The sequence below is a fragment of the Aristolochia californica genome, unplaced genomic scaffold (assembly GCF_029961685.1).
Source record: "Aristolochia californica isolate CCGP_79_NKW_82.1479 unplaced genomic scaffold, dmAriCali1.0.hap1 SCAF_2, whole genome shotgun sequence".
Lineage (NCBI taxonomy): Eukaryota > Viridiplantae > Streptophyta > Magnoliopsida > Piperales > Aristolochiaceae > Aristolochia > Aristolochia californica.
The window spans coordinates 33,199,631-33,223,870 of NW_027181881.1; the positions used below are offsets into that span (position 1 = coordinate 33,199,631).

At 40.9% G+C, this 24,240-nt stretch overlaps 1 protein-coding gene and 1 pseudogene across 1 annotated transcript; one reads left to right on the forward strand and one right to left on the reverse strand.

The window, feature by feature from the left end:
• Positions 1–4,041: 4,041 nt before the first annotated feature.
• Positions 4,042–5,379, forward strand: LOC137954971 (probable galacturonosyltransferase 7). The gene is given in 3 exon segments (XM_068801868.1): positions 4,042–4,879; positions 4,882–4,982; positions 4,984–5,379. Coding segments are annotated over 3 exon segments (1,335 nt in total).
• Positions 5,380–14,175: 8,796 nt separating this feature from the next.
• LOC137954972 (putative pentatricopeptide repeat-containing protein At3g15930) lies at positions 14,176–15,500 on the reverse strand (annotated as a pseudogene).
• Positions 15,501–24,240: the final 8,740 nt, after the last annotated feature.

Sequence of the window (24,240 nt, forward strand, 5' to 3'; positions counted from 1 at the left end):
ACACACCTGTATGTGCTTTGTTCTGGCATGATAAATTGGATTCTTTGCTAAATGAATAACACTCTGACTATCACAATACAACACATTTTTCCCAAGTTTGAGACATAAATCTTCCTAGAAAGACTGCAACCATACCATCTCTTTGTTGGCTTCAGTCATGGTAACATATTCTACTTTAGTAGTGGAAAGAGAAACTAACTTCTACAACTTGGATACACAACTAAATGTTGTACCATACATTGTGCATACATATCCATTGGTACTCTTTCTGCCATCAATGTCTCTGGCCATGTCAGCATCTACATAACCCTGTAATCCCAAGTCTACCTTCTGAAACAAAAGGCTGAGTCTGAAGAGCCTCTCAAATACCTGAGAATCCACTTCACTGCTTCCCAATGTTGTTTATCGGATTACTCAAATATATACTCACAACACCCACTGCATAAGCTATGTATGGTCTAGTGCACACCATAACATACATGAGACTGCCAATAGCAAAAACATAAGGCACATTGGCCATGTTCTATCATTCCTGTTCTGTAGAAAGTGACTACTCCTAAGATAGCCTAAAGTGGCTAGCCAAAGGAGTACTAAATGGTTTTGCATCATTCATGTTGAATATGCTCAGCACCTTCTTCACATATTCTTCATGTGATAGTTTCAAAACATCAATGTCCCTAGTAATCCTCATCCCAAGGATTTGTTTTGCAGCACCCAAATCCTTCATTACAAACTTCTAGGACAACTCCCTTTTCAACTTATCTATTTCCTGTTTGCAAGCACTTGCTATCAACATGTCATCAACATATAGCAGTAGTATGATGTAAGAGTCATCAAAGTTCTTCACATAACAGCAATGATCCCCCTAACACCTCAAGAAACCATTACTACTCATAAAGGTGTCAAACTTCTTATACCATTGTCTTGGAGCTTGTTTAAGACCATACAAGCTCTTTTGAAGTTTGCACACCATTTTCTCCTTTTCTTGTGCTTTGAAACCCTGTGGTTGCATCATGTAAATTTCTTCTGCCAAAACACCATCAAGAAAGGTTGTCTTTACATCCAACTACTCTAAGTGCAAGTCTTCATTTTCCACTAGTCCAAGTATTGTTCTAATAGTAGTCAATTTCACTACTGGAGAGAAAATGCCAGTGTAGTCAATGCCTTCATTTTTGTTGATAGCCTTTTACCACCAGTCTTGCCTTGTACCGCTTGCTGCCATCATGTTCATCTTGGATTCGGTACACCCATTTATTCTACAAGGCCTTCTTCTCTTTTGGTAACTCGGTCAATTGCCAAGTCTGATTGGATAACAATGAATCCATCTCATCCTACATTGCCAACTCCCACTTGGTTGATTCATCGATATGCATGACTTCCTCATAACTCTCTGATTCACCTTTATCAGTCAACAAAATATAATTCAACGCAGAGGAGTATCTCTGTGGTGGTCTGCTAGTTCTGGTAGATCTCCTGAGTTCAATCACAGAGAAGTTTTGATGTACTTCTGGGGGTATATTTTACTGGTCTTCCTGAGCAATATTCTCCATCTAAATAACTAGAAGATCTCTCAACTAAATCACTTAAAGACTTTTTGGCTTCATCACTCGTGCTCTCAGACTCGGTTCTCAACCAGTCTTTATACAAGGCACCTTCATTGAATATCACGTCCTTGCTCCTTATAACCTTATGACTTTGGTCATCCCAAAAACGATAACCAAACTCAGTACCACCATAGCCAATAAAGAAACTAATCTTAGATTTAACATCAAGTCTATTTCTAACAAAAAAAGTCAATATGAATATAAGAAACGCATCAATATGAATATAAGAAATACAACAAAAAACTTTCTAGAAAGAAAGGTTTAACTCTTTGCTGCTCCAAACTTCCTCTAGTATTTTGCAATCCCAGGTGTTGAGGGACCTCTGTTGATAAAAAAAAGGCAGTGGTGCTAATAGCCTTGGACCAAAACATCTTTGGCAACCCTGCATATAATCTCATGCTCCTAGCTTGCTCCTTCAAAGTTCTATTCATCTTCTTAGTCACACCATTCTGTTAAGGTTTTTCAGGAATGGTCTTCTGCATCTTGATTCCCTTATCAGCACAATACCGCTTGAAATCATTATCTATGTATTCTCCTCCATTATCTGATTGCTGGCACTTCACCTTCAAATCAGTCTCATTCTCAACCATTGTTCTCCATCTCTTGAAGGTATCAAAGACATCATATTTCTTTTTTAGGAAATAAACCCATACCTTTCTGCTTGCATCATCAATAAATGTTTGTTGTGGACTCCATAGCACAACGAGTAGTTCAGAGGCGATGTGGATGAGTCAGTGACTCAATGGAGTAGTTCAGTAACCTAGCTAGTTATGTAATTTAAATTGATTATTTTCAAGTAGGTAGCCCACGAGGGCAGGATTTGTAATATTTTGAACCTCTATGCTCGAGCTTTGCTTATTAGGCCATCGAGAAGGAATGGGAAGAAAAGAAGAAATATTCACGGGATCTGTGTTCTCCCTAAGGAACCAGGGTTGGTGTTCCCCTGGAACCCAAGGTGAAGACTCCCTTCGACGAGTCTTAATCTCCCTTCTCCTCCATCATTTTCCCCTTTCCCACCTTCTATTTCGCTGATTCACCCTAACCCGTCAAGATAGGTAATCCAGAGCGAAGTCAGAAACCAGATTCAGGCTCGGGAATTCCAGAAAACCTCTCCCACCGTCGCATTACTCGGTCCATGGTCAGAGACCACAACATCTTGGTATCAAAACAGGCCAAAATGGGAGAGCCATCGAACAATGAAGATTGGAGATCTACCGTCAGGGAAATTATACAATCTGGGCAGGAAGATACAAAGGGACGTCTGGTGATTTTGATGGAAAGCAGAGCGTCTCAGGAAAATGTCCAAATCGAAAAAAATTCTGCTAAACTTGACGAATTGATGGGGGATAAGAGTCCCCACTCATCGTGAAGGGAGGAGGAGCCTTGCGGCTATCCAGGGCGACCACTTTGTGGGTCGAACAAAGCAGATCATAAATGGCATGACCTTGGGTTCTGGTGGTGGAACCAGCCCGAGGTACACAAAGTTGGATTTTTCGCTGTTTAAGGGATCTAAGGACCCCTTAATTTGGTTATATAGGTGCGAGAAATTTTTTTCTCATCAAAGAACAGCTGAAAATGACAAAGTAGGGTTGGCCGCCTTCCTCATGCTCGATAAAGCGAACTATGGGGCCACCAACTTGAAATTGGAAGATCACGAGGAGGACGAACCCATACACAGAGCAGGTAGAGGAAGAAAAAGAACCTGAAATTTCTCTCCATGCCATTAATGGCCTCCAATCCACCCACACCATGCAACTTGGTGCTCTCGTCAATGAGCAACCTCTCCTAAGTCAGGTTGACTCAGGAAGTAGCCATAATTTTATAAGCTTCAAGGCGGCCCAACAGTTACAACTTCCAGTGCAGCCTCGTCCAATCGCTTTAGTGTCAGTGGCTAATGGAGACAAACTTCCAAGTTATGGAATCAAATGTTTCCATTGAAGGTCAGCAGTTCGAGGCCGAATTTCTTATTACCTCTCTAGCAGAATTTGATATGGTTCTCGGAATTAAATGGCTCCACACATTGGGACCGATTCGTGGGATTTCGCCACTTTAACCATGAGTTTTGAGCTAACCGGCCACCACGTAACGTTTCAAGGGCGCAAGGCTGAAGTTAACCTTGAATTGCATAGAAGGTTGAATGCGGAACATGAGCCTACTGTTGCCACTGAGCAGGTTCCCGTCGAGCAGCAAACAGCAGTTATTCAAATTACTCCTCCACAGAACGTGCTCCTCTATGGACAGCCTGGTACTAGCCCACCTTTACTTCCAAAGGCACTGGCTAATTCCACATCTGCCACTGGACTGAGTGCGGTTGGTATTGAGTTGCTTCAGAAACATCTCGGTGATGCCCCACAATGGGCTAGAACGGCTCTCAGCCCGTTCAGCATCTGAAGTTACGCTTCCAAATATTTCTTATCTTGCATTCATATTAGCACTGATGCCTCTGAATACAGTGGCAAATGCACACTACTGGTATACACCTTTTGACAAATTGGACCAAGACAAGAGTGATGCAACTGCAGCTTCATGTCAACTTGAATTTGGTAGCTACTGCCTTTGGCGTGATGAGCATACAGAACGAATGCAGGACTCTAAAGTAAAGCAATTAAAGAATCAGCTTTTTGTGGCCAGAGCTTATTATCCTAGTGTTGCTAAACTTCCAACACAGGATAAGCTGTCACGTGAAATGAAGACGAACATTCAAGAATATGAGCGCATGCTCAGTGAAACGACAACAAATTCTGATCTTCCACTTCATGTTGAAGAAAAGATGCAGAAGATGGATGCAGTAATTTCCAAAGCGAAAGAACATGTTGCATGCACCAGTAATGTGGATAAGAAATTTAGGCAGTTACTTGATCTAACTGAGGATGAAGCTCACTTTCACATGAAACAGAGTGCTTTCTTATACCAACTTGGTGTTGATATTGTGCCAAAGACTCTCCACTGTTTGTCAATGAGATTGACAGTAGAATACTTCAGATCTCACTCAGCAGAGGAGACTGAAAACAAGGTTTTGCATGTGGTCACTGATGGGCAGAACTATTTTGCAATGAAGCTCCGGTTTTTCAGACACAAATACCAACATGCGGTCATTGATGTCCTGAATATTGATGACCTGAACCTCAAACAAATGGAAGGTTCTGTATCTCATCCATTGGTACATGACGAGTTCCGTGTTTCCATCCGGAGGGCCGGCAATCCGGCTGCCATCCAGACGAGAACGGAATATATATCTGTATTTGGATCAACACACTTTTTCCTTCCCGAAATATTTCCAATTTTCAAAGCGTGGTATTTTTGGGTGATGATATTGTTCTTAAACGAGATTTGTCACCTTTGTGGAGCCTTCATATGGAAGGAAAGGTGAATGGGGGAAGTAGAGTACTGCAGGGTGAGGCTTGGTCAGCTTAGTTCTCTGGGTCAGAATATTCTTGACAGCAACTCATGTGCATGGATGTCTGGTCTAAATGTGATCGATCTGGCAAGGTGGAGAGACAGTAATCTCACAGAAACCTACTCGAGGCACCTACAGCCACAGGGCGAGGATAAGGATTTGAAGAGTGCTGGAACCTTGCCTGCGAACTTGCTTGCATGTCAGAATCGGATTTCTGCATTAGACAATTCATGGGCATTGTCAGGATTGGGCTACAACTATTGGGTTGATACAGAATTGATAACGCAAGCAGCTGTATTGCATTACAATGGCAACATGAACCCATGGCTAGACCTTGGCATAAACCAATACAGGGGCTACTGGTTGGAGTCCCTATAATAGAGGATCTCACTGAACTTTTGGCATGGCGGTTGGTGGCTTCCTTGCATGCAGAGGCTATGAGGCCATTGTGGCTGGTCTATTGGATGGGATAAACACTACAAAAAGAGCACCCGGGTAAAAGAGATTTCCGTCAAAAAAAAAAAATTGTTTCCTCCTTGTAGGTGGAACCTACGGCTTGCGGGGAGAACCGGCTACGTGGGATACCATAGATCCATTTCAGCACACCTTCCCTACCTTCGAGCACGTGGACAAGCTCGTTCTCCAGGAGGGGAGTGATGTTGTGGACTCCATAGCACAACAAGTAGTCCAGAGGCGATGCGGATGAGTCAATGACTAAGTGGAGTAGTTCAGTAACTTAGCTAGTTATGTCATTTAAATTAATTATTTTAAAGTAGGTAGCCCACGTGGGCAGGATTTGTAATATTTCAAAACTCTATGCTTGAGCCTTGCTTATTAGGCCATCGAGAAGGAATGGGAAGAAAAGAAGAAATATTCACGGGATCTGCGTTCTCCCAAAGTAACTAGGGTCGGCGTTCCCCTGGAACCCAAGGTGAAGACTCCCTTCGACGAGTCTTAATCTCCCTTCTCCTCCATTGTTTTCCCCTTTCCCACCTTCTATTTCGCCGATTCACCCTAACCCGTCAACATAGGTCGTCCAGAGAGAAGTCGGAAACCAAATTCAGGCTCGGGAATTCCAGAAAACCTCTCCCACCGTCGCATTACTTGGTCCATGGTCAGAGACCACAACAATGTCACATAATAATTAGAACCACCAAGAGAAGTAACAGTTGAAGGTCCCCCCACACATTAGTGTGAACCAACTCCAATTTAACCATCTTTTTCTCCTTTCCTGCCTTAGAATAGCTAACCCTTTTCTGTTTACCAAAAACATAGCCTTCTCACAAATTGTTATTTATAGTTTTCAACCTTGGTAGTTTCCCTTTGGACTTAAGCACTTTCATTCCCTTGTCACTCGTGTGACTGAGCCTATAATTCTATAAATCAGAATCAGTAACAGCATTAACAACTGCAATTGTGTCTCTACAATTGGAAGTGATGTAAAGAGTTCCAATTTTAACTCTTTGTGCATCAACCATGGCTCCCGTAGTGACTTTCCAGGTAGTACCATTTAAAGTCACATTATGACCTTCATCATCAAGCTGCCATACTGAGATCAGATTATGCATCAGTTTTTGGTACATGTCTCACCTTGTGAATTTTTCACACTAACCCATTTTACATCCTCAAACTGACATTACCAATACTGACAATATCCAAAGGTTCTCCATCAGCATGATACACCTTCCCGTGATCTCCAACAACATAATTCTCCATGATCTTACGATGTACAGTGGTGTGAAAAGAAGCTCCTGAATCTAACACCCAAGAGTTAATAGAGCTATTAACCAACAAGAGTAAAACATCATGTACCTCTTGTACCCCCTAATTCCAAAATTACAAGAGAAATGATAATAATCACGGAAGAAGGAAAAAAAAGTAAGCATGAGAAAAAAAAATTACAAGATTTATACATGTTCACGTCAAGGTGAGACAACGTCCAATATTTCGCCACTGCAGTAATCCACTATGAAGACGAAAGAGTTTACAAGAGAAGCACACACACTTACAAGTGTTTTCTCTAACCTCTCTCTCAGGCTGTAACTCAAGATGCTCCTCGGATGAATGATAAAACCCTAATAGTGTCACCTAGAAATATAAAGAGAAAATTAGGGCAACCACGATACAAGAGTGAAATCCCCAAACTATCCTTAATGAAACAAGAGTCAATATATCGTGGATCTGCGTACCGACTCAGTGTAGGGTATTTTATTTGGCTCCACAACATTGGGAAGCAGTGAAGTGCATTCTCAGATATTTGTGAGGCACTACAGTCTCAACCTTATGTTTCAAAAAGTCAGACTTGGGATTTCAGGTTATGTAGATGCTGACATGGCTGGAGACATTGATGACAGAAAGAGTACCACTGGATATCTATACACATTGGGTGGTACAGCAGGTAACTAGATCTCTAAGTTGCAAATGATAGTTGCTCTTTCCAACATTGAGGCAGAATACGTCGCCGTGACCGAAGCCAGCAAAGAGATGGTATGGCTGCAATCTTTCTAGGAAGAATTAGGTCTAAAGCATGGGAAGAATTGTGAAAGTCAAAGTGCTATTCATTTAGCAAAGAAACATGTTTATCATGCCAGAACAAAGCAAATACAGGTGAGTTATCACTTCATCAAATCGGCTCTGGAGGATGGAGTCTTAGCACTTGGGAAGATTCAAGGGAGTCAGAATCCAACTGATATGTTGACAAAGAATGTTAGGATTGAGAAACTGAAGTTGTGTGAATCTTCAGTTGAACTTCTCTCTAAGGATTGAGAAGTTGTTGTCACTATGGAGAAGATATTGATGATGGATTAGTCTCCAAGTGTGTGATTTCTTAAGTTGTGGAGCCTTATCAACGCCTTACACTGAGTCGGTACGTGGATCGACCTTCGTTGTAAAGTCATCGTGGGGGTTGGAAGAGTAGGGCCATAGATCAAAAGTTGTATAGAAGCATGATAGGATCTCCACTTTACCTTTGTTGGAAGACATCTCAAAGGGACATTAAGATAAAATACCTTCTCCATGTCAAAGAGATGGCAAAGGGTGCAAATTAGTGTCCTTCTCATAAGGATGGCACACGAGTGTAATTAGAGAAGATGATGTATGTTTACACATGTCTTTTCCTTTTGAGAGCTTGTAGCCCTAAGGACAATGTAGTCATTGTAACCTTCCTTCATCAAATATGTTGGAATATATGATGTAATTAGGATGGCACTGATATAATTAGTTTACGTTTTTTGTCTCTTCTTTATTCTTATTAGGGTGAAGAGTATTCTTATACTATTGGTAGTTTTGATATCTATAAATATACCTTAAGGGGGAGGGTTTGGAACAAGTCCATAACCTCCTGTTTTCTCCCAATGGTGTCTCTCTCATTTTTCTCCATGACCTAAATCATGGAGTCCTGAATATCAACATGGTATCGAGCTTTGATTTTCAGGATTCCGACTATGGTGTTTTAGGTTTCATCCCCTTCTTTTTTGTTAGTTGTTGGATATTAGTTTTTTTTTTTTATTTTGTTGCTCGTGGTTTATTTTCAGTGTTGTCTTCTTTTACTTTCTGATTTACACTTTCATCTTTGTTTCTTCTCCTGTTTATTTTGGATGCTTCTCTTGTTTTGGTTCCTATTAATTTCGGATGTTATTTGAGGTAAGATTTGCATTGAAGAGATGGGAATTTTCTGTTGCTTATTATCTTTTCATGTTCGTCTCTTCTCTGGCATTGGATAGGATTCTATATGTTCAGAAACTAGCATCCAAACAAAATTCTGGTTCGTGATCCCTGGTTCATCGGATCTCTACTATTATGATCGGTTATTGCTGGACCATTGTTGTCATCATTATTATTTTCGGTTACCGTTGTATCTTGCTTGTTGGCATCTTCTTTCGAAAACTAGTCCGGTGATTCTGCTGCTGATTATGAGTATCATGTAGCTTAATTAATTCTTGTAATTCAGGCTTCAATACATTGCTTCTATTGCTACTCATGGTATATCTATCGTTGTTGATCCAGCCTGCTACCCATAACATTGTTGATCCAACCTGCTACCCAAGACAGCTGATGTTTCACTTACAATCAACCATACCTGCTAAAACTGTTATGGGATCTTGCCGATATTGACTTGTCATAGCAGAATCAATATTTTGGCTATTTTATTTCTGAGTTGCTGGTTCATCGTTGTTTCCATCCTGGGAGAATTGGCGATAAACCAGCAAGCACACCACTTCAGAATACAAAGACCCGCTGAATTAACGGGATTTTCGGCTATCTAGAAGATTATCTCTCTGGCACGTCTTCTCTTATCCAGAAATCTGATCATCTATTATCACGAGGAGATAATCTCAAACTGCTGATTTCTCGGCTTATCTCACTTCTGTGTTTCATCACCGCTTTGTTCGGTGTTGCAGGGAAGAAAAAGAACTGTAGCAAAATTAAAGGTTTCCCTAAGTTGGGAAACATTTCATCGGCTCACTGGGTCTACCAAGTCTCGAAACAGATTATTCTGTCGAGTTAATCCAAGTCAACCCAGACCGTATCATCGTCTCTCTCGATGCTGCCGCCCGTCGCCATAAAAAACCACAGCCACAGTCAACGCTCTCTTTCCCATCACTGCTGTTCGCTTGGACGACCACAACGCTGACCATCCCAAGCCAGCCGGCGCCGCAACACATAACCCTCTTATCATAGCAGGGGCTCTGCCTCTACCGATTTTGCTTCCTAGTTCGGCCAGGAGGTTGAGCAGGGGCTCTTTTTCCATTTGCGCAAAATAATCTCGCGGATTTGCAAGAATCTTAGTCCCATTGCCATTGTTAGAGAAGACGACCCCAGACTCTGCCGAGTCATCTTGCCTCGCCGCTGACTCTCTGCAATCACCGGCACCGTGGGGAGGAAGACGAAGACGAAGACATCTATCTGTCAATGATTTATTTCAGGCACTATTGATTTTCGTTTCCGGAAATATTTCCCTCTAGTTAGTTGTCATTCCACTCTACCGAAGGAAGACCATGAAAAAAAATATTTCTAAGTTAGGAAACCTGATTTAAATTGACGGTTTAGTCCGCTGCGGAGTCTAGAACCCAGCGAACCGAGATGTCCATCTAGATGTTGTCGAGCAACACCAGTTTACTGAGCCACACCAGATTTCTCTGGGTTAACTCATCGGGGTTCATTAGTTGCTGACTGTTGTTGGCATTGGTTCTTTTGATGCAAATTTTGAATTTCTAAGAAAAGTAAAGCACATGGTGGCCTTAGCATCGTATTTTCTCTTTACCCATTACCCATTACCCTTTGGCAGTCTTTTTCCTACCATCCTTTATTTGACTCTCACTTACCCTTATTGGCCAACCCTTTTTAAAAGCATTGCTTTGGCTGTCCCTTTTATTCGTATGGGTGGTTTAAGTCCATTGAGACTTTTAATTGGTACAAGTGGGTCTTTTATCATCGTCATGTGAATGACAAACATTAACCATTTTAATGATTATTGTCACTATATTTGTTCGAAATCCTTCGAATTTGGTTTTGACCTTTTCAAAGTTTGTGTCCAGTTTCATACTTATCCTTGGGACACCATGATGGAGGAGATTATTATTACATTTATATTATTTGGTTCAAGCTGGGATCATTGCTATTACCTCCCAGCTTGAGGGGAGGTGTTGGAATATATGATGTAATTAGGGTGGCACTGATGTAATTAGTTTACGTTTTTTGTCTCTTCTTCACTCTTATTAGGGTGAAGGGTATTCTTGTAATATTGGTAGTTTTGATATCTACAAATATACCTTAAGGGGGAGGGTTTGGAACAAGTCCATAACCTCTTGTTTTCTCCCAATGGTGTCTCTCTCATTTTTCTCCATGACCTAAATCATGGTGTCCTGATTATCAACAAACTATAAATCAAGACTCAAGGCAAGGTGTAGATCATTAAGTCTCCCCTCTTCTCTCTCAAATTCGTCCTTGCACTTTTCTCTAAAACCATCTTTCTCTTTCTCTTCATCTCCATAGCCATCCCTCTCTCACCTTTCTCTTCTCTTCCTTCTTCCTCTACTTTTCTTCTTCTCTTCTTCTTCTTTCTCTCCTCTCTCACCCTCTTGGCCGAGTACCTGATCATGGGATCATATATCTAAAATGGTAAAAAAGCATTTGGTTTGGGACCTCAAAATTATGATGCTGGTTAATCAAATATTTATTAACTTTCTCGGTGGAAGTTGAGGTATTGATCAATGTTCGATTATGAAGCTCTTCTGGCTCACAAAGATAAGTTTTTTCTTCTCTTATTTTCCTTGAGATGAATGCTTTTGTATGTCTTGAAAAGATGAAGTTTTATTAAGCATGCTTTGATCAGAAAATATTGAGTTACTACATCTTATATATTAGCCTCAGCTTGGTTAATATCTGTTGTGTTTAATCCATTTTATCTTTGGCTAAAGAGATCAGTTTTTTAGACTGATGCATCTTGTGGATTTTTGGTTCTTTATTTTTTGAATAAATTATTGCTATTCCATTGATGGTTCCATGGTGTTTCATGATTGAAAGACTATATTTACATATGTTGAGGTTGAAGGTTGATATCATAGTTCAATTTTTTTTTTTAACTCGTGAAGATGCTTGCATTGGTGGAAGGATTGTTTTAAAAAAATACATGTTGTTCTCTCGCATTGGAAGGGATTCTATCATTAAGATTTTCTCTTTCTCCTCTTTCCTAAAATTTTAAAAGGAGAAAAGGGAAAGAAAAGGCTGAAATTACATGATTAGTTGGCACATGCCTTATAGACGAAAAGGTCCTTCTTTAGGAGATCCACAAAATTGATTGAGATCTCTTGTGTTTTTGTATAATTTTACATACCTTGATCTTCTCATTGGAGTATATTCCACGTAATACAAGAAAAGAACGCCTTACCAAAAAAAATTTAAGGAAAAATGCAACATTAGTTCTTTTAATTAGTGGTCGGTGCCAAACAACTTGATGAAAAAGTTCCTTCTTTAAAGTATCTCCAAGATATCCAAGATCTTCTTGGTATGATTATTGATTACCTCCTTTAATTTCCCCTTGTCTAAAATATTTAAGGCAAATCAAAGTTTGAGATTGATTTTTTGAAGTGGCACCTAAGACATTAAAGGAAGGTTTCCTATTTTATTTTTGAAAAGTGGTTTATTAAAGGAAGATCTTCCTTGATTTAATTTCTTGTTAAATATTCTTTCCTAAGTGAAAAAGAATCACATGCCCTATCTATTTTTTTTATATTGGCCAGCATGCACTTTCTTTATTTAGTGCATGATTAGTTGTTTCAAAGATTTCCTTGTTTTTTTGGGATAGATATTCCTCCTTTCCCAAAATTGGTTCCAACTCGAGCTGGTTGGCTCTTTCTTTCCAAGTTGGTTCCAACCCTAGTTGGTCTTGGTCTCCCTCTTCTTGGGCTGATTCATTATTTTTGGTTGCCTTATTGGCTTGATTCAAGGTGCTTGGATTACTCATATATGACTTATAAGTTCTTTTTACAAGTCTTCTTTGGTGGTTCCCTCTCAGGTTACAACTTTTCTATCAGTAAAGTATTATTGGTCATCTCTAATGGCTGAAGATCACATGGGGAGTAAGAGTGACCTTCTTAAGATTACCACCTTACCTTTGAAGTGGTTATCTAATTACTTGAGCTAGTCATAGTCGGTTAAAATGTTTCTCATTACATATAACCTCTTAGGACATCTCAAGAAACCAGCTCCACCTATTGATGAGAAGGACAACTCCTGTATTAAGTGGTTAAAGAATGATACATTGGTAAATTGGAAGGTTAATAAATAGCATGGAGGACCTTGTGGCTAATAATGTGGTCCACCTTGAGACAACCAAACAGATATGGGACACTTGTGTGAAGTTGTACTCCAGCACAGAGAACCTCCATAAACTATATGATGTTATTCAGAACATGTTCAATACCAAACAAGGGGGCAACCTACATGAGTTCTTGGAATAGTTTCGGGGGCTGATTCAGGAGTGGAAAATTGCTCATCCCTACTCCACTGATATATCGGTTCAAGATAAGCAGTGGGAAGCCTTAGCAAGTGCTATGTACTTAGTGAATATCAAACCATACTTTGAGGCGGCGAAGACTCAACTACTTAGCTCCTTGGCACTTCCATCATTTGTTGACATCAATGCCACCTTACATCAGATACCAGAGCACCTCTCACACTTGGGTATCATCTACCATGTACTCTAGTAATAGGGGTACACCTTCTATCACAAGAGTGTGCTCTATAAATCACAGATGAGGCAGTGCAAGAGATGGTAGGACTAGCTCTAGTCCCTTGAGAATTGATAATCGGATTTGGACTCAAGACAAAATCATTTAGTAGAAACCTATTGGTAGCTACATTGAAAACCAAACTGGGACACTACTAACCAAGCATTGGTTCTTACTGATAAAAATGAAGACAAACCTGAGTCACACAAAGGTAAGACAACTATAATCGATGAAGATTATGAATTCTTGCAAAGACTGAATACTATGATGGTATCTTCTCCCTGCATCTTCTTCCATTGTTGACGCCACTACATCTTTAGGTATGCTCTCTGCCACTTCCTCCTCTTCATCTTGGATCATTGACTCAAGAGCCTCCAAGCATCTGATAGGTAATCAAAATCTATTACATTCCATGTCTCCTTGTTTACCAAATGTTTCAATTGCTCGATCACCTTTTCATCTTCCTCTTGTGTTTCTCATGATCTAACAACAAAGCAAGTGTGCTACAGTCCTGGATCTCACACAGCGATTCATGGGGAAGGAGGAGGAGGAGAAAACCAAGCTCGAAGGGGAACTTGAAACCCTAGGTTAATTGAGGAGAACACACATACTTAGGTCCGTTGAGGAGAACCACACCTTAGAGCTCGTTGTGGAGAACTCCAAATCCCTTGTTTAACCAAAAATCAAGACTTCCTTTTTCTCATTCCTTTCACCCTTAATTAGGGTTCATGCTAACATGGTTCAAGAGCATGAAATTATACATATGCTCCTCCATGGCATTTAACTTAAAAAGTAAATTAACTTAATGACTAAGTAATTGACTCAGCCGCGACGCTTCTGAATGACTCGGCCGGCAATAGGTTCTATAACATCACCCCCCTCCCCGGAGAAAGAGTTTGTCCTCAAGCTCGAAGGCAGGGGCAGGTTGACGGAACGGCGCCTCTCATGTGCCTGGCACATAGTCTGCCAGCTTCAGTTTCTTGCTAATCTCATTGATCCTCCATTGGATATCTTCAAACATGACTGCCCACCACAATCGAGCTGCACCTGGCTGTATTTCTAATGCCTCGGCCTTCTATCATGCTCCTGATATGAACTGCATCAGCCCACCTTCCTAAACCAGCATAAACATTGAATAAGAGTACATAAGCTACATCCTTTAGTGGCTCAAGAACATGAATATGTTTAGCTGCCTTTCCAGCCAAAGCAACATCATTATGAACTTTGGATGCCCCCAATAAGGATGCCCAAATGATAGCATTTGGTTCCATTTGCCTCTATTGAACTAAGTGTCCTGCGTCTTGTAGTCTTGTAGGAGACCCGAACGGCCTAGATGATCCACCATGCACCCATAGTGCTCAATCTCTGGTTGTATAGTGTACACTGATAACATCTCCCTGAAATGGACAAGGCCCTCTGCAACAAGATCAGAATGGCTACATGCACACAAAACACCAATGTATGTTACCTTATTAGGCCTAAGGCCTTGTTTTTGCATAGTTGAAAAAATGCAAGAACCAAATTTCCCTGCCCATGAATAGCAAGGCCTGAAATTATAGCCATCCAAGATAAAACATCATTCTGCGGCATGTGGTTGAAAAGTAGGTGGGATTGGTCTATCCTCTCACACTTAGAATACTTGTCGGTAAGTGTTGTTCCTAGAATGACATCCCGATGAATGAAACTTTCCTCGATGTAAACATGCAATAGTTGCCCTTGATCTAATGCACCAAAATTGGAGGAAGTTGTGAGTAAACCCACTACAGTAAATGAATCAGGCTTTAAACCCAGGGCTTATAGTTTTGGAAACAGTAATAAAGCCTCTATGAAACCCTTAACTTGTATGTACCCGATGATCATTGAATTGAATGTGATCATGTTCTGGTTGTCCAATTGATCAAAGAGTGAGTGAGCATTGGTAAGATCACCCAATTTGCAGTAACCATCAATGATAGCATTCCATGCTGGTAGAACTTACTGGTCCATGCTATCAAATACAGAATGAACAGCCTCGATTTCTCCACATTTTGCATACATGTCAACTAAGGCCACTACCAACTTGTTACTCATAGGAATATTGTATCTATTAACGAAATCATGAATCCACAGACCAATATCTAACACCTTCAACTAGCCACAAGCTGAGAGGACTGAAACAACAGCAACACCATCTAGCTTAACATCGGCAGACACCATTTTCTTGAAGAACCCAATAGCCTCTTCAAGTTGCCAATTCTGAGCATACCCTGCAATCATACTAGTCCACATCTTTGGTATGTTGGCAGAGTTTGGAGTGAACTTGTCACAGTAAATTTTAGGGTGTGAAAACTGTGTTGGTTGCTGCGCCCCTGTGCTGTCAAGGTACTCAGATAAATATGTGCACCATCACAATTTCACACTCTTCTAGAATTGATTGTATGTTCAACGCTGGTTTGTAGGCAGCAGTCAAAATGACAAGATCAAACAACTCTAAAATTTGCAAGTGCTCATTCAAACCCAGAAAGTCCATCACTACGAAAAATAGAACTAAATCTAGCACTCAACCCAACCACTCTCTCTATGGTAGCATCACCATAAGAAATTTGTGTAATCCAGTCTACCAATTTGTCATATGCATATGCAGAATTAATGCTACTAGTAACTCTCCAAATTACAGCTCCATCACCCATCTCAATTTTCATGATTCCTATCATATAACCTGGTTGCTTCTCAAACCCATATTCTCTCAGGAATTTTCTGAGCAGTGAGCTATCATCCCACGAATTCCTTGATGCATACAAGTTAGATAAGATGGCATGATAAAGCAACTTGAAAATCTGCAATTGCACATCCAACTCAAAAATGGCATTTATCTACTTATGAATAACACAAAACAGGAACTCACTGATACGTGCACCAAGCCCCACTGTTCCACGGTTATTGCGTCCAGTATGTATATCTCCTTACATGGAGGTAGTTGTCTCTACTGGCATTGTCTCAATAAACTCAAATGCCTCATGTATCTGATCTGCTCGACTGAGAACATCAACCATGCAAGCATAGTGTTCGGTCCTTGGGAGCTAGTCCATGTTCACAAGGGACTTGAAGAAGTGCCCAGCATTCTGTACTAAACCACCATGAATGCATGCACTTAACAGACCCACGTAAGTTATCTCATCTAGTACAATGCCATGAGGTTACAATTCATCAAACAAATCAAGTGAATCACTGCATAACCCAGTAATCATCGCATACCATGTCAATACGTCGGTGTGATCAAGTGAGGCACCAAGAAACACTCTGGCAGCTTCATATATGGATCCACACTTAGAATACATGTCAATCAAGGAGGTTCTTCAGGCCAGACGCTACTGCAAGTCATTGTGGACAACATACCATTGCTTCTTCTTCCCTTGCTCTAGAGCACCAAGGTAAGCACAAGCACACACAACACTCACCATTGTCACATCATTTGCTTTGGGACCTTCAATTTGTATCCTTTAAAATATAGCCAGGGCTTCCCTGTAGTTGCCATCCTTGACATAACTGTCCACAATAGAATTCAAAGAACCCACACCTAGTCAAAGAATTTCATCGAACAGTGTCCGAGCGGACACTACATCTCCGCAGGCTGAATACATGTGAACCAAAAAATTCTGAACAAACTTATCAGATTGAATGCCACTCCTTGATATATGACAATGAATGAACGCACGGATAATGTTCTCGTCAACAGAAATATAATTCATCTATTGAATTATATTCTCCATCCGCAGACCAATATAGTTTAGGTCTGATTTGGCATTTGCAATGTCTCTATAGTTCTTATTAGATGACTCACAAAGAGCAACTATTGCTCTTTGGCGAAATGTTGTATCAACAACAGATAATTTGGTATTCATTGTCTCAAACACCTTCACTACAGATCTTATGAACATAGAATTCACCGGCCCATCAAGTAAGTAATTGTAAGTAAACAAAATTGGCTCAATCCCACTCTCTTCATTCGACGCCATACCTTGAGCAATTTCTCTACCAACCCCAGAATCCCCAAGCTCCTAATCATAGATTTACAAACAAGAACAATCATAACAAAATCCCCATCTTGAATTTATGACACTAAATCCTGAACCCCTTCCAAATCACCGGCGGAAGCCAATATATCAACAAGAAACACATAACATTCCAACTTATGCGAGCAACTTTTCTGTTTCTCAGCCCAATTGAACACCCTCAATGCAATTGTAGAGTTTTTTCTTAAAAAAATCAAGGGACTTGAGAATGGACAAGACAAAATTCAGAGAAAGTTGGCTAAGAAACTTGCAACAAAATTCGTTCAAGTCGATTTCCAGCTCGAAGGCTGAGAGCGAGAGTGAGAGGCTGCAGCACGATGGTCCCAATTTCATATCGACCCTCACTGTTCCTGAATTCACATCTTTCACCAAGGCAACAATTTCCACTTCAAAATCAAAGTCTTTGGATTTTTTTTTCTTTATAATTAACATATGTGTACACTCCCCTTCGATTTACCAAAAAGATCTTCCCAGCACTGTTGTCGCCATGAATAATGACCTTAGGAAACATTTCCCGACGGCAAACAACAACACCTGTGTTGACAACGGAGGCCTTTGGCGAAAATTTATCATGGATGTGCATAGTGACTACCCAACACTCATCAACAACTTGCAAACCCAAATCGGGCTATACCAAAGAGATTTGAGGTCAAGCTACTTTGGAATGAGCAAAATTATTCGTAGAGACAGAGGGTGCACCGTCTTCTTCTGAAATGGTGACCTTACCCTTTGAATCCCTATCTAGACGAGTCTTGATTTTGGCCCATCTTGCAGACCTTCCAATGGAAGCCTGGCGTATCTCATCATGTATTGCTTTTCACATTGCTGCAAAATGATCCTGGATTATGGCACGTATTTCATCTATGATTGAAGAATCGCTCATTGTGTTCATGCTCTGATACCAAGTTGTTATGGTCCTCGATCTCACACAACAATTCACATGGAAGGAGGAGGAGGAGGAGAAAACCAAGCTCGAAGGGGAACTTGAAACCCTAGGTGCATTGAGGAGAATGCACACCCTAAAGCTTGTTGTGGAGAATTCCAAATCTCTTGTTTAACCTAAAATCAGAACTTCCTTTTTTCTCATTCTTATCACCCTTAAGTAGTGTTCACGCTAACAAGGTTCAAGAGCACAAAATTATAGATATGACCCTCCATGGCACTTAACTTAAAAAGTAAATTAACTTAATGACTATGTAATTGACTCAGCCACAACACCTCCGAATGACTCGGCCAGGAATAGGGTCCATAAGAAAGTGACTGGTGGAGGCCATGAACAGGGGGGGGTGGGGGGTGGGGGGGATTAATTACTTGGATTTGTCTCTAGTAAGTATAGTTTCCACTTCTCAGTAAAAGGAAGATTATGGCACAACTGGTTCAGACATCTGTCAGATGCATCGCTTCAAAATTTGTTTCTTTTTTAAAAAACATTGTATGGTTTAAAATTTGAAGTATTTCAGTTGAGAAAACACGAGAGGACAACCTATTGTTATCGATCTGAAATTAAAGGTGTTGTTGCTCCCTTTTAATTAATTCACTTTGATGTATGGGGACCATTAAGTGTCTCAAATATTTCACAAGTTAAGTATTTTGTCACATTCACATGGCTATTTTTATTTAAAGAAGGCCTAAAATTTTCTCCATCTTTAAGTCCTTTCATGCCTTGGGAAAAAATCAGTTTGGTAAAAACATACAAGTTTTTTGTTCTAAAAAAGCCAAAGAGTACATCTCTAGTGAATTTCATTGCTTTCATTAGGATCAAGGCATTGTCCACCAAACATTATGTGCCTACACTTCTCAAAAAAATGGTGTAGTTGAAAGGAAAATAGACATCTCCTAGAGGTAGCCTATGACATGCTCTATTCCATGAATGTGCCCTACTTTTACTGGCCTTACACCATTCTTATTGCTTACTTCCTTATTAATCGATTGCTTTTCTTAGTGCTTAAACATTGTTGATTTTTAGGACTCCGTGGTTTTAGATCATGGAGAAAAAGAGAGAGGGATTGATTGGGAGAAAATAGGAGGAAGAAGAGGTTATGGACTTATGTCCCAACCCTTCCCTTGAAGCTCAATTTATAGATTAATGAAACTAAAATATTACAATTATACCCATGGAACTTAACCTAATTACAACAATGCCATCTCTATGAGATGGATCTTTATTTACCATTCTATGATCACTGTATGGGCTTGTGGGCCTTCTCCTTGATATTTGGACCTTGAGCCCATCTTCTAACACACTTGAATGTGTGGGCCTTCCTTGGTCATGTGAGTTTGGGCCCATCTTCCAACACTGCCCCTCAAGATGGGGGTGAGAGAATGTCATGAATGCCCAGCTTGATGCAAATGGTGTATAGGATCTTCCCATATAAAATGATAGTCCTCCTTATCTTCCAACACTTCCCTTCAATCTAGTGGTCTCTTCCAAGAGGCCCAACTAGCATATTATAAGTGAGAGTAAAATCACTCCTAGTCGTAAGATATCATTCCATACTCCAATCAAATAACTCATGTTGGATGTTGGGCACATTCTTATCTTTTGTACATAGTGGGTCTATACACAGTGCTCATAAATATAATAAAACTCCATCACCATGTGCCTCCACAGGACACCGACTCTCAAATGGTAGGAGTAATAAATGCCAATTAAGGAAGGTAACGGGTAATTACCCAAAAGATAATATTTTGGGGCCACCATGTGCTATCTTCACCATCAGAATAACCAATGCAGTCAAAAATCAGCAATTGAGAAGTCCATCTTCAATAATAATGTCTCACCCAGAGAGACACAATAGTAGTAACTGAAATGGCCTGGGCCCATTAACACTGACCAAATAATGAAAAGTCTTAAAAAAAGACCCATAAAATAATATGGTGCCATTCTTTGCACAAAATAATATGCTGATCAAAGAATAAGCTGCCAATACATCAAAATATTAATCCTGCTAGAGAAAAAGGGACCAATTTGAGTTGAGTCAGATATTTGACCAATATAGTAGAGTCATGAAAGAAATAAGTATAGAACTCGAGACCCAGATACATATAACCGAGGCAAAAAAAAAAAAAAAAAAAAAAACAAGTGGTCCAAGTCAGGTTGACTGGACCGAGTTGACCCTGACCGGGTTGACTCGGTCCGTATTAACTCGCTGAGTTGACCCGGACTAAGTTGGCCCAAGTTAACTCAGCAGACTGGTGCAGCTCGGCTCGCTGGGTTGAATTAGGCGAGTTCCAGTTTGAGTCTTGGCCGACACTCATTAATTGAAGTTTCCTAACATAGTTAACTTTTATTTGGGCAACAATCATCTTCTTCCCTGCTTCCGAACAGAGCGGGACAGTAGCAAACTGGCGTTATGGACTCCATAGCAGGTCGAGTGATTAATAGACGTCGTGGGTAAATCATGTAATTTTCTTTCTTTTCATGGACCTTTGCCTTGTACTCGAACGCTAGTCCTCTCTTATAAGGGGGACGTATGCTTCAATGGAATTAAGCTTGATCATTAGTCTTAATTCAGAGATCAGATACTCTCTCTTCCAAGGAGGTCCAAGGTGCAACCTCCTTTCGAAAGCTTGATTCTTCTCGACCATAGGGCATTCTAAAAATCCCAAGACTCTCTCAAGGATGAATTCCAATATGGAACCAAGAAGAGATTGTCGGGTGACTCGATCCACGGCAAGGGATCTTAACAACGTGGTATTGGATAGGACCACCGTCGGCGATTCTTCTTCTCCCATTGATTTACGAAATGTTGTTGAAGAAGTTCATATTGAAGGACAAACCCAAACAACAGCACTGCAGGCAGAGACTGCAGCCCTCCGAACTGATCTTCTGGAGCTCTGGGATACCATTCTTCAACTCAATCTTCGAATTGGAGATTGGCTAGCTAGGGATCCTACTCTTCCGGGTAGTTCCAACCGGCCATTCGACCAGCAGCCCCTTCATCCACCACCTCCTCAACCTCCTATGCATCCAGCTTATCAAACAATAGCGGGTGTCCATGGCACAAACCACACCACTATTCCTAGGTACACAAAGCTCGATTTCCCCACTTATGATGGGTCCTCCGACCCTTTAATATGGTTACATCGCTGTGAATTTTTTTTTTTGGAATCAACGAACACTAGCGAATGACTCAGTCCCTTTAGCTGCCTTCCACATGCTCGATGAAGCATAGCTATGGTACCACCAGTTTGAATCTGAACACCACATCAACGATTGGGACACTTTTAAGGAGTATTGCATGCTAAGGTTCGGGTCCCTAGCCAGAAGTAACCCTTTGGGTGATTTGGTGAACCTAAAACAAACTGGTTCAATAACAGCTTATCACAAACAATTTCAAGAATGCCTGGTACGAGCAAGCAGGTATGTTTGTCCGGATTAGTATGTTAATTTATTTATCGCTGGACTAGGGGAAGCCCTTCGGTTGGAAGTTGAATTATATGACCCACCAGACTTAGTACATGCTATGAATCTGGCTCGTGCCCTTGACACCAAACAACAGGTCTTGAAAGAATCTATGGTGCGTCGTGCCGTCTTAACTCATGTTGGATGTAGGGCACACTCTATCTTCTGTAGGTAGTTATCGGTATTGCTCTGAAGTGTCCACCTCCACCACCGTGTCCCTCCATAGGACAACAACTCTCAAGTGGTAGAATAATATATGACATTAATGGGGGGAAGTTACATACATGTAATAATAAGTTCCTCCATCATGGTGTCCCAACTTTTGACATATGATATTTTTGACGAGGTATTAAGTTCCTCCATTATGGAATCCCAGCCATTGACATTTGATATTTTTTTATGGGGGTATTAAGTTCCTCCGTCATGGAATACCAACCATTGGCATTGGATATTTTTTATGGGGGTATTAAGTTCTTCCGTCATGGAATCCCAACCATTGACATTTGATATTTTTTACGGGGGTATTAAGTTCCTCCATCATGGAATCCCAACCATTGGCATTTGATATTTTTACGGGGGTATTAAGTTCTTCTATCATGGAATTCCACCCATTGACATTTGATATTTTTTATGGGGACAAATAAATGATGGTATGAGGCCACCTCTTCTTCAATAATAATGTCTCATCCAAAGAGACACAATAGCAGCAGCTGGAATGGACTTTGGCCCATAACACCAACCAAAAATAATCCTGGTAAAATTGACCCATGAAATAATCTAATGAAAAATATCTGTACCAAATAATATGTTGACCAAGGAATATGTTATGGTCCCTAGCCATGGATTTAGTAACTCGGTGAGGTATAGATGAATCCAGCATGTTAAGAGGGTTTGACTCACTGTCATGACCCAAGAACAGCCTGTTCTCTTTGCTGAATTCGTTTCTCTTGGAAAGGAGTTTCCTTTTCTTAATTATGAATGAAACCAGAGAATCAATGGAGCTCCTTGAGGCCCCAGCGTGGAACCCCCTTTCTTATGACTCACGTCAAGGTAGGGTTTCCTCTACCATGCAATATTGGTACCTTACATAAAAAGAAACAGAATTCTAATCTTCAATACTTGGAACAAGATTAAGAATTACCACTTGACGTACACCAATCCAGCAACCAGAATTCGTCTTCCTTCCTGGTTAGACTCTTGCCAACCCTTCTCCCTTTCTATAATTTCCATGAAAGAGATAGGACTCTCCTGCAGCTCGGAAGAGAAGGATAAATCCTCTTCTTCCTTCTCTCATGATCACCTTAGATACCCCAATGCATTCACCGAACAACCAGTGCAAGTTCACCCCAAGAACCCTAGAATAGGGAGCTCGAGCAAGAACCTAATTACCCTAATTTACTCTAAATCCAAACTTGCTTTATTTCCCTTTCCTTACCCCTTAAATAGGGTATTCCATGTCATGAGAGTTTAGGGTTATAAATCCCAACTATACCCCTACGTCCAAGTCTTATTACATAATCAAGAAATTCGAAATTAAAAGCAATGTAAATCATAAAAGTAAAAGTAGGTGACTCGGTGAGTCATTGTCTTCTGCTCTGAGTTACTCGGTGTGCTATTGAGTCCATAACATCTGCCTCCCCTTGGATAAAGAGTTTGTCCTCAAGCTCGTAAGCTGGATAGACCTGTTTGAAGGTCTCTAACTACTCCCATGTAGCTGCATCCAGTTCTGTAGCGGTCCACTGCACGAGAATGCCCCACTGAGCATCGATCAAACGTGCCCATAATACCACGTAGGTCGTTGTCCACTGGAGGCAGGAATGGAGGGGAAGTAGGTGGCGGCCCCTTGTGAGGTTTCAGGAGTGAGACATGAAACGCATCATGCCGCTTCACCGTGTTTACCAATTGCAGTTGATACGCCACCTGCCCTACACGTTGAACAATGGCAAAAGGACCAAAAAACTTGAGCGAGAGCTTATGGCACGACGACCCCGTGAGGGACTGTTGCCGATACTGTCAGAGGCGTAGCCAAACATAGTTCCCAACTTCGTAAGAGACATCTCGGTGTCCCTTGTTGTATGCACTCGTCATCCGGTCCTGAGCCCGTTGGAGACGATCTATAATGGTCTTCAACACCTGATCTCGGTCCATGAGTGCCTCATCAATGGCGTCCACACGGGTGGAGCCTCTGGTATAAGAGAGAAGTCGTGGGGGATCCCTCCCATAAAGAACCCTGAAAGGAGAGGTCTGCAAGGCTGAGTGGAATGAAGTGTTATAACAGTATTCTGCCCATGGTAGCCACTGAACCCATTGTTTCGGTCGATCTCCAATAAAGCACCTGAGATACATTTCGATGGTCCAATTAACTACCTCGGTTTGGCCATCTGTCTAAGGATGATATGCGGAGGAAAATTTCAATTTAGTGCCACTGAGACGAAAAAGTTCCCTCCGAAAGTACTCGTGAATACTACGTCCCGATCACTAACAATAGATTCTGGGCTGCCATGTAAGCGAACAATATGCTCCAGGAAAGTATGGGCCAAGCGAGCTGCCA